The sequence below is a fragment of the Cyprinus carpio genome, chromosome B13 (genome assembly GCF_018340385.1).
Source record: "Cyprinus carpio isolate SPL01 chromosome B13, ASM1834038v1, whole genome shotgun sequence".
In the NCBI taxonomy this organism is placed as follows: Eukaryota; Metazoa; Chordata; class Actinopteri; order Cypriniformes; family Cyprinidae; genus Cyprinus; species Cyprinus carpio.
The window spans coordinates 12,865,138-12,877,285 of NC_056609.1; the positions used below are offsets into that span (position 1 = coordinate 12,865,138).

The 12,148-nt window shown below is 36.5% G+C and overlaps 1 protein-coding gene across 1 annotated transcript in view; it reads right to left on the bottom strand.

The window, feature by feature from the left end:
- The window catches only part of kiaa1109 (KIAA1109 ortholog), a 61,688-nt gene that overhangs the window by 45,953 nt on the left and 3,587 nt on the right, over nucleotides 1-12,148 (bottom strand). Inside the window, 12 exon segments of the mRNA XM_042736642.1 lie at nucleotides 245-336; nucleotides 516-594; nucleotides 754-910; nucleotides 1,532-1,679; nucleotides 1,829-1,908; nucleotides 3,120-3,313; nucleotides 3,461-3,542; nucleotides 4,035-4,209; nucleotides 4,399-4,463; nucleotides 4,611-4,689; nucleotides 4,774-4,890; nucleotides 5,651-5,753. Coding sequence (XP_042592576.1) covers nucleotides 245-336; nucleotides 516-594; nucleotides 754-910; nucleotides 1,532-1,679; nucleotides 1,829-1,908; nucleotides 3,120-3,313; nucleotides 3,461-3,542; nucleotides 4,035-4,209; nucleotides 4,399-4,463; nucleotides 4,611-4,689; nucleotides 4,774-4,890; nucleotides 5,651-5,741 — 1,359 coding nt within the window. The 5' untranslated portion in view covers nucleotides 5,742-5,753.

Below are 12,148 nucleotides of genomic sequence, written 5' to 3' on the forward strand. Positions count from 1 at the left end.
AGATCTCAAACCGCCTGCAGCAAGCAATGTTCCAATTTTCTGAAGATTATCAGTTCTGCGCTCTAAAAGTTTCAAGTTACTCAGCGTATTAAAGAGCTACGCTTGGAGTCTGTCTGATCAGGTCTGGTAAACATGACCTTAAACCAGCCTAATTATCCAGTGCATCTTAAAGACTGACTAGTCAATTTTGAAAACATAGTTTTGCATAACATTTATAAACAATAAAATCATGTGCTGCACTCACAGCAAGCATTTCAGCCTCTAGCAGTGTCCTGTACAGCATACTGCTGCTTGCATCTACATGTAATAACTGGCCTTTAACAGTGGGAGAATAACCTAAACAGAAACAGAAAGGCAAAAATGGGTTAAAAATAGTATGATATAAAACTCAGGAGGGCAAAACTGCAGTTCATAATAATAATGAATCAAGTTAATTTACATTAATCCAACATAAACTGTCAAATGTCACCCTCATTAACTACTCCTGTTATTTTTCATAAAAGTTTGGAAGTTACCATTCTCCCCAACAGTCATGGGTATGTTGACCTCGAGGTAAGAACCTGCTCCTACGTTCACATGGACCGCATTAGTCTCCTGTCAAGACAAATGGATTATGGGTTAGTGAGTAAACAAAGACAAAAGAGGGAAACACATTGTTCCTTTGAATGCAAGCAAACTTTGTCCCAGCAAACGTTTATGCATAGGAGTGTGCCACTCAGAAATGAATCATTAGGTGTGTATGCGTGTAAATACCCTGTTCTTTGTGAATAGCAGGTCTATTGTCGCATCAGCTATGATGTTCATACGCAGCTCAAAGGCAAGGATCTGTCTGGGTTTGCCTGGAGTGGCAACATCGCTCACTTTCATTGGCTGATAGTCTGCAGGCAGGAAGAACTTCCACAGGCTGTCTCTATAGGGGTCAAATCACAATGTAATGAATTTATGATTAAAAACATTGAGGTCATTAAGAGTTTATTTGTTTTTGAAATTTAAATTGATCAAGAAAGACAATTCAGACATTTATAATGTTACAAAAAAATTCTATTTTAATTAAATGCTGTTCTTTTGAACTTTCTATTCATCAAAGAAACCTGAAAATTTAAGTAGAACTATTCATATCATGTGACACTGAAGACTGGAGTAATGATGCTGAAAATTCAGCTTTGCCATCACAGGAATAATATTTATTTTAAAATATATAAAAACTGGAAACATTTATTTTTATATAGTAATAATATTTTACAATATCACTGTTATTACAAATAAATGCAGCATTGGTAAGCATAAAAGACTTCCTACTGACCTCAAACCTTTAAACAGTAGTGAACCGATAGTAAATTACTAAATATAAATAGCTGAGACAAAAAGGTATATTCCTGATGCTGTCTATTACATTAGTAATAATAATCAAACAGCTATACTGACCAGAAAAACAGAATGTCACTTAAATGTAGTAGCTTCAATAAACCTTCCACAATCTGAACAATACAACCACAAACCAATCTACAACCATGTGAGCGTGTGCCTGTACCTCTGTCTGTCAGCCCATGGGCCATAGTTAAAGTCTGTTCCTTTGCCACACACTATGTCCAAACCCCAGCATGGAGGCAAGTCCTGTAGCTTGGCATCTTCAGAGCAGGCTTCTATTTCTCCATTCTCCAGCTCCTCTGGGACCAAACCTAAAAAAAAAAAAAAAAAAAAAAAAAAAACAACATTTGCCAAAACACTCTTATCACTGTTCATCCCAATATACTAAAAAACATCACAGACCAGACCTTAATTCACAAAATAATGAAAGACAAAAAGATTAACCAGTCACAGTGATTACCTGGTTCATCCTGGTAGTAGTAGATGTCGACATCATTCGACTGCATGACAACAAAGCCCTCTCCCATGAGCCTGGGAGGTCTAGAGACAGGAAATCACTCTTTAAACAACATCTCCATCACTCTTAACAGATCACTAATCATTACCAATCAAGCAGCTAACAATCAAGACTAATCTTCTTGCATACCAATTCATTACATCAATGAAAACGAACCCTTGTTTACTTTCAGATCAACCATAAATGATATGGGATAGAGCTTCTCTATACAAAAAGCAATTAACGTTCAGATCATTATGTCAATATTACTTTCAAATCTAAATTAAATTACACAGATCAGTGCGTTTAATTGTTTTAACTAATGGAACAAATGAAGCTCTGATTACTTAAATAAACCTTTGTGTGCAAAACAGCACATTAATTAATAATGTATACTATTAATTATAATGTATACTTTAATATCTGACCATACTGCTTTGTGTGTATAAGTACAAATGTCTTCCTAGTATTTCCCTGTGGGGAAAGCCAGTTATCCTGCATCAATTCAGTCATATTACAATATTCTCCTATTTCCTATTTATACACCATGACATGTGCACTACAATGGTCAACGGCCACATATACCTCATTATCACATGTACACAGCACCTTCTCTATTTGCTACATACTGTACCATTTGCACTGAACTGGTCATTGGCCATCTATACTTTATACCATCAGCACTTAATATTATTTAACGACATTATAAAATCAGCTTTGTAGCCATGTGTTATCCAAATGCCAGTTTCTCTTCAAAAGTTGACAGATTGCCTTTTTAAAAATATATGCAATTTAAAATGTAAAGTCTAAAAACAGAAAATCACCAGAAATATTAATGATGCATTTTGTCTTAATAAGATGTCGTTATAATAACAAAATGTCTTAATGAATACTGTTCTTTTGACATTTCTATCAATCAAAGAACCATAGAAAATATGAATTAAATAAAAGCAACACTAGTGAGCATAAAGACGTCTTTTAAAACCATAAAAAAAATCTTAGCAACCGCACACTTTTGAATGATAGTGTAAACAAAAGGCTATTTACAAAGAACAAATCAAGGGCTTGTCTGTTTCAATAGTCAATATGCCAACACAAGAAATTGTGCTTGCCTAGTGATTTTATGCTATCCCTAAATGATATACAGAAGTGTTAGATTATAGCTATTTCATTGGCTCTGTACTTGCACAAAGACAAAAAATCTAATCTAATCTAATCTAATCTACTCTTATAGACTAGAGATTATTAGACTCACTCATCATTCTGAAGGCCCAGGTATCGTGGGCTGGGCACCAGCATGACACGGACGTTCTCCAGAGAACCCTTCACAATGTGCATGAACTGATCCAAGTGGCTGCTAGGTGGTTTGGTGGCATATGTCAGGAAGGCATCGTCAAAATTCATACAGAGGGTCTGGGGAAGATGGTGATTGCCGAATGCTACACGACCCTGAAGGCAAAACCAGTGAGAGTTATATAAGTTGAGGCATTGGAAGGTGAATATTAAGTAGATTTAATTCTTTGTTACAGTATGGACTATGAAAGACGCAGGTAGCAGCGTGCTGATGTCAGACAGGAAACGGACTGCAGAACTCACTGTACTGATGTTGACTTTGATGACGGGGATAAGAGACCTCCAGGAAGATGTCGGGTCCTGAGTCTCAGCTTTGATGTGAACACTTCAAAAACAACAAAAACACATTTTCATTCATGAGCACCTTCGGATATGAAGCACTACACCATTACTGTCTAAAGAAAAAAACAATGCGAATGCCTCCAAGCCATTGTTTAGATTCAATTTAGAAAATTCAATGAACAATAAAGGAATGGTTTTGTAGCCATCACAAATACTGCCTCCATGCAGAAATGCTCAAACATGAAGCTAGATATAAAACACTTCATATCGGAAAATTAAACAAACCCATTTTATTGCTAAGTAATTATTATTATTCAGCAAACTGATGGATGGTTGGGCCAATGCTTCTATGTTGGGACGGTCAGTGTTTACATTGAGGAAATCAGTCCGCAAATAGCTTATTTGTAGTTGTTTCTGCATATTAAAAGCTGGTCCAAGCATTTCAACATTCAAAAAAAATACTTCACCTTTAATCTTATGTACCAGAATCATATCCAGGTTTTTTTTTTTCTTCTTGTATTAGCGAAATGTTTACCTCTCCAGGGATTTATCCCTCTGCTCTCGCCCTTTCTCTTCATCCCGGTGGGGCGGGATAAGGGTGGGCTCTAGGCCAAATATTTCCTGAAGCCGAGTGTACAGATCCGTGCGATTATACACATGGAACTCAAATCCGTTAACCGTGACATAGAGCCGTGTCTCAGCCTTTGGGTCTAGAAACAGCAAAACTAACAATATATCAATACACATGCATTTCACCCACAATTCATGGAGAATTGTTATTGGAAATAAAAGAATGCACAAAATTTGTGGGATTTCTGTTATGATTAAACATGTCCCTGAAACAACAACATAAATCGGTCACAATTTGTGTGGGTTGTTTGTTATGCTTTTGCACTGACCATGTTGTTTCTGTTTGGGGTTGTACATCTTCCACCAACGAAATATAAGTAACCCATCTTGAATTCTGGAAAAAAAATTACCAATAGAGTACATAAAGATTGGATATAACCAATAAACAATGAGAAAACACACAGGCAACAGGAATAAGCAGAGTGTCAAAAAGCAATGGAGCATAAAAAGGACAGAGTTTGAAATATTCTGTGTTGTGTACCTGATGGACATGTCTTCATTGATGAAATAGACATCTCGGAACATGACCTTGCCAGACAGCACAGAGAATGAAAAAGAACCTGTAAAACAAATAAATAAATGTATGAAACAGAAAAATAAATCATAAAAAAAGAAGCAAAAAAACAATATTGAGGCTAACTCACCAATGTGTATGTATCCATTCTTATAGAGACGGTTAATGATGAGGGTGAGGATGAGTCCAATATTACGGGAATTGTAGTATGTCAGGTATATGATCCATCCACATGACATAATAGTGGCTGTGTAAAACATAAATCCAAACAATATCAGCCTTATCAAGCAAACAACACAAGCTAAACTACTCACATGCAAGAGATCTACACTACTGTTTAAAAGTTTGAGGTTGGTAAGATTTTTCAAGGTTTCTTAAATAAGTCTCTTATGCTCACCAAGGCTGCATTTACTTATTCAAAAAAACAGTAAAAACAGTAATACAGTTTTCTACTGAAATGTTTTAAAATGTAATTTATTTCTGTGATGGCAAGACTGATTTTTCAGCATCATTACTCCAGTCTTCAGTGTCACATGATCTTTCAGAAATCATTCTAATATGCTGATTTGCTGCTCAAGAATGATCTCATTATTATTAATGTTGAAAATGTTATGCAGCTTAATATTTTTGTGGATGATTGAATACCTTTGATACAAGATACGTGGTTCTTTGATGTTTTATTTTAAACAGAAATCTTTTTTAACATTGTATGTGTTTTTTTTTTGTCACTTTTAAACAACTGAATGTGAAACATCACAAGCTGGCTTTGATGGATCGGTTAAAAGATATTTACATATAGATCAAAGAAAATTCATAAATGATATTTGTAAATAAAATTATTTTATTTTAGACAGATGGTGGAAATAAAGTACTCTAAAATGGAAGTGGTGCGTTAAGTGCAACTTAAGGCCCAGTGCGATGCACTAGGCACCTCCGGTCTAGACATTTTTCTAATTATGATCTGCAGAACAAGAACAATTTCCAAATCACATCAGCTGCCCACTTACCTACGAGGAGCCACACAAAGTTGGAGTTGCGTCTGGTGAGGTAGTCATCTAATTCATTATAACTGGGGAAACTGGTGTTGGTTTTCTCCATGATTACACCCCACTGCAGATAAGCAGAACAGACATCACTATCAAATTTCACAGGGTTTGCATCAACCTCTGACTTATGAAGAACACTGCCAATATGCAATCAGCAAACTATTCACAAAAATAGGGTGCAAAAAGGGAGGTTCTTTGGCTAAAGACAGAAGTAGTTCATTAACTGTCCTAAAGGGATTCACCATCTTGGAAAACATTGACATTTTGAATTAGGACTCCATGTTGTGTATGGCATAATGTTTTTAGTAAACTATTAGTAATGTAATCTGACTGCATTTTCAGTTATGTGAGTCTGTTTGAGCCTCTTAAAGTGGAGCGTTTTTGCTAAAAAGGAAATCTATGTAGTTTTTGAATTAAAGGGGTCATATGATGCTGCTAAAAAGAACATTATTTTGTGAATTTGGTGTAATGCAATGTTTTTATGCATTTTAAGGTTAAAAAAAACACATTATTTTCCATATAATGTACATTATTGCTTCTCCTCTATGCCCCTCCTTTCTGAAACGAGCCGATTTTTACAAAGCTCAGCATTCTGAAAAAGCGAGGTGTGCTCTGATTGGCCAGCTATCCAGTGCATTGTGACTGTCCAAATGCCTCAAGCGTGTGACGCAAATGTTACACCCCTTAACATACTATGCTGTCACCCAGGCCAGCAGCACAAGACTCAGTCCAGCTGCTTTGCTCGTGCCCATCCCATCATCGGTTCTCTTTTAGCAGTTCAGTCAATGTACTGTTGTATTTGTTGCATCCAGTGGGGACATAATTACTGATTATAATGACTTATACTGTCTTTTTATGCGTTGCATTACGTATCGCGCTGCGTAAACATAAAACCATGTCTGCATTTGTGACCTGAGAAACAACAAACAACAAGCGCTACTCTACACTGCGCAAAGTTGTAACTGCCCAACTTTATAGAAACAGCCATTGTGCCACAGACGCATTGCAGGCTACTGGTTCAGGAAACAGTCCTCATCCTCCTTAAAATGCGCAGCACACATCTGAATATGTGGGTTGGACTGTTCTGGAACAGTGTTGAAATACAACTTAACCACTGATTTCTAGTCTTGTTGTCTTTTGGAAGGCCAAACAAAGTAGTTTAGCTTTCACAATGAAACACACAGCGAATCCACAACATGGCGGCGGTGGCAACAGTGAAAATAAAAGTTACGCCTTCTTTCTTTGCGTGAACATTTGGCCGCCGTTATGGAAATCTTCCCACATAGTGACGTGGACATGTGGGGGCGTGTTAGAACGAGCCATTTTAGGGGGGTGTGGTTGACTCTTAACGTCAACATGAAATCAAAATTTAAAATTCTTATTTTTTAATGGAATACGGCAGTGTTTATTATAAATAATTTTATCCGTGCACGTCATTATTTTTTTTTAAATTCAGGTGCCCTCATAATCTTTAATCAAAAATGTTAACCTCACCTCCACTGATGGAAGACTCACTCAGTCATTCAGGCAGTCTCTCTCTCTCTGTTAGGCATGTTTTGTGCCATTGATTGTCCTCATGGTCATCTTCCTCAATAAATAAAACATTTCTTCATGCTAGGGTGTCGCCGGTGTATCCAGTGGAGAGAAATCCCCTCACAACCAACGGCAAACTGTCATTCAGATCTGCCTCTATTTTGTTAGCAACACCCCAACTTCCAACGATCCAATCAATTCCCGTAGGATGAAATCAAGTCCTGCCCTCCCATTTCAAATGCCGTTTCACTCGGATAGACGTCACAGTAGAAAAAAAAAAAGACAATCGCTACTTCCGTTTCATGCAGACTTTAACTTTTATAAAGAATATCTCTTTGGGTTTGAGACTTTAGACTTTTTTGCAACTTTACAGATCTTCTTTATGCACCGAGAGCATGTAACACTCCAAAGAAAAAGAAAAAAATTTAATCGCATATTATGACCCCTTTAAGTGTTGGCAAAATAAGACAGCATTATCTCATCAGAATTTAGGTCTTGTGGAACAGTGAAAAAAAATCTTTGAGAAATTGTTTCCCAAAAAGAAAAAAAAAAAAACATGTACTCCAAGATGAAATATTTAGTATCTTTGTCAGGACAGATTTATAGAAATTTAGCATTACATCACTTGCTCACCAATGGATCCTCTAAAGTGAATGGGTGCCATCATCAAACATCACAATATTCAACAAATAATGCAAGTAATCCACAAACTGTGTGTTTATAATAAACAAATCCAATTAAGATGTTTTTAATTTCAAACAGCTGCATCCAACTAAAAATTCCTCTATTTATAATATTGCTTTCTCCAGTAAAATAGTCATCTCATCTGAAACAAGAGAGAAATATGTACAGATCAAGCATCATTTACAAGCAAAAAGAGTTCAAAACAGTTCTAAAAAATCATATTGGTGGATTCTGATGTGAGAGGGCAACAAGAGACTTTTTCACTGGAGGAAGCGTTATCATGGATTATGGACTATTATTTTGGCCAGAAGTGACAGTTTAATGTTTAAAATTATGAATTTATCACAAACACACAGCTTTTTGCTTCACAATACACTAATTGATGGACTGAAGTCGTGTGGTTTACTTGGAAATTACTGTAATGTGTTCATCAGCTGTTTGGACTCTCATTCTGACGGCACCCATTCACTGCAGAGGATTCAGTGGTGAGCAAGTGATGAATGCTAAATTACTCTTTTCCGATGAAGAAACAAACTCATCTACATCTTGGATGGCCTGAGGGGGAGTACATTTTTTGTTAATTTTAATTTTTGGGTGAGCTATTCCTTTCAGTTAGAAAACACAAAAAAAGAAACACAAAAAAAGGGAAACGTGATGGACATATAATTGAAATTCATAAGAAAGAAACAACTAAAGTAGAGAGAACCAACACAAAAGTGCCATTGTCTGCAAATGCTGGCTGATTAATTATTACTAATCACAGACTAATTAACGTGACTGTGAACTGCGCCTTTATCTGATATGTTAGCAGGTTTGAAAAGGGAGAAGCAAATCCAAGTGTAATCCACCTTAAAACCCAAAATAACTCAAATGAACCTTAAACCTGCAACTGTAAGACATTTGTAAACAGAACCACTTAAACAACATAAGCTGTATCCATTCAGCTGTAAACACTTATTCACACACTCTACTCCTACTTTGGCACATACCCACAGACTACTGTGTCACATTATTTAAATCATTTATCATATAAAATTTCATTAAGTCCAGCAGCACTAAATATGGCAAAAAATCAGTCTGCCAAATGCATGAATGTAAAACAGCTCATCCAGGCAATGAAAATGTTGGGTGATAGTGATTTCACATTTTTAACTTTAGTTAGTGTATAAAAAAAAGTTGCTGTTTGAGCATAAATAATATCTGCAAAGTTAAGATGCTGAAAATTAACTGCAAACCTCGCCCCCGGGATCATGCAACAAAGGGGACGTGGCCATGTTGCACTGCTTTAGAGAAGAGGGAAAGTTGTTGCCATACCATCAGGGGTGCACATAAAAATCTATTCATATCCACCTTTTTCTTCAACGCGGAAGTAAGCCTATGGGGAGACTTCCAGTTCATTAGCCACTATAGGTAAATAACGAAGAGAATAACAACGTGCAGTAAATGGTAAAACTGTTTGCACTACAAACCAGTGTGCTCATAATTAAGATAATACATTAAAATAATATGATAGGACACACCAACTTTCAATATCAAGCAACAAAACTGTTTTGTTCAGCTAAAAATAGTGGACGCAGATGAGACCGGAAGCCAGACCCACAGAATTTACAAATGGCCGCGCCCATTTTTACGACAAGAAAAAGGTGGATATGAATCACGATTCTGTCTTCTAATGATTCTAATGGATTCACAAGATTCAAAATCAATGTTCTAAAGCAGCGCTTCTTAATCCTGTCCCCCTGCTCTGCACATGCTCTGCTCTGGATCTCTCTCTCTCAGATAATTAGCTCACCAGCTCCATCAGTGTACTGTGTTCCAATTATACTCTTTATGTGCATAGACAGACAGATATTTTTTACATAGCCAAGAGAAGCACATGGACATGCACACGGTTGCCGTGGTAGCGAGCAATACTTGCAGGCAAATACTTCTTACTGGTGTGTGTGTGTGTGTGTGTGTGTGTGTGTGTGTGTGTGTGTGTGTGTGTGTGTGTGTGTGTGTGTGTGTATATATATATATATATATATAAATAAAATGTTAGTATATGTATATATAAATCTTATGTTTGTAAAATGCCACAGCTTTTTAAATATCTGAATATCTGAAAGTATATCTGTATATCACCTCGGTAAAGTTGCCACCCCATAAAAAGAAATAATCACTAAAACTATGCCATTCGTCATCTGTGTTGCGTTTGTGCTGATTTGTGCTGCAAAAACGAACGTTTGTGCTGGTTTGGTGTTTGAGATATTAAACTTTTTTTTTTGACCGTGTGACATCACTCTCCACCCCATGTTGCCCAAATTGCTCCAAACCAGTGCAGTTCGTTTGTGCACGATTTGTGCCCGTTTGTGTCGTTTAAACAAATCACTGTACCCCAGTTCATCTAAATCGCACAAAACTGGTGTCATTCGTTTGTGCCGGTTTGTGCTGGTTTGTGCTGTTAAAATTAACGTCAAATACATTTCTCCTTCTTAGAAATAACAAAAACAATTCTGGTCAGTGACCTCACTCTCCACCCCATGGCGTCCAAATCTCTCCAAACCGGTGTTATTAGTTTGTGCTCGATTTGTGCTGGTTTGCTTTTTTTGAGCACGCAATTCAAAATGTACACAACGTATCAATGGTACTTCTTACAGGTTGTGGTTAGGAGAGCTTGTTAGTCCAAATTAAGAAGATTAAAAGCCAACGAAGATAAAAGCCAAGATTAGAGAAGCAGTCCTGGGTAAAATGACACACAAACGCACACAACAAAAGGTTTGAATTGTATTTATGTGGTATTCTTGAACACAGCATCTTCTCACCATCATGTAAACACACTTATAGCGGAAGTGTTTGTGGGCAGGTCAGACTCTGTTCATATTTCGTAGGAAGGCGGGAATTATGCAAATGTGTTACCCAGTGATGTATACTCGTAACAGGAAAAAGATTCGAAAATATAACAACTCGTCAAGGCGACTCTTTTAAGAGACAATATCTTTATTTATCATGCACTTTTTTGATTAACAACTTGGCAGATTGTTTTCATTTAAGGATAGCTACATTATAAACTGCAAAAGAGATATTTTTCAAAAACCCATATGACCTGCCCTTTAATGTTTATTTATACATTTGAAGACTAACCAGTGTTATTTTAAAGTTAAATAGATTATTCTGTTTCTGTGGTTTTTCTTTACCTGAATATTACTGTTAAACCTACCTGAAAAACTTATAGCACAGTTATTTTTAGTTGTATCTTGTTATTGTAATCGTTTGTGCCATTGCTTGTCATTTATCTATTCCTATTTTATTACTGACTGTAAACTTGTCTTTTTTTTTAAAAAATACCCCCCCCCCCCGCCCCCATTTTACAAAATTCATGCCCTGCACCCCATAAATACAATCAAGCTTAGAAAAAAAACACCCCTTTAAAAAAGCAGTCACAGGCATAATGCTCAGCATATGAGATTCAATTATTTGCATGCAACACTTCTAAAATTTGGAATGAACACATCTCTGTGACCGTGAAACCAGAAGCTGTGTCATTTGTAAAGATATATTGCTTTCGATAATGCTTTTTTATTCTAGCATGACAGGTTTGTCCGGACACAGCTTACAGTATATGACATCATTTTTAGATGAAAAGATATAATGAGACACGATCAAACATAATGATGTCAACCCATCATGTGACAGAAGCGACTTGTTAAAAAATAATGAGATTCTATAGAGACTTATCTGTGATTCTATGATAAAAACAGCATATAACCTACAAGTGAACATTACCGGGATGGTTGAAAACCGATGATACGTGACGCTTCTTCAAGTCAAGACACATCCTTCATCTCAGCCTACTCTTCAGGCTTACACAAGAGAAGAATCCGTTTGAATTAGTGTTGAGGTTAACTCTAGATTTTAAGCTAGACAAATTCTGCTACTGAACAACAGGAAATCTAAAACAGAAACAGCCTCTTCCCTTTTGTCAGCTCTGTAAAAAAAAGTTGTGCAAGTATTTGAGCAATAACTCATGTAGCTAGCACCATAACTTTCAACACTGAAGTAATCTTTTTCAGTAATCTTTTTATTATTAAATTATTAAGCATCCTCATATAAAGCTTTTGAACTAAAACAGTCCAAATTTAGAGTAGACACTAGACCAGGGGTAGGCAACGTCGGTCCTCGAGTGCCGATGTCCTGCAGAGTTTAGCTCCAACCCTGAAAAAAAAAACCTCACTTGTCTGTAGACTTACGCTGCATCCGAAA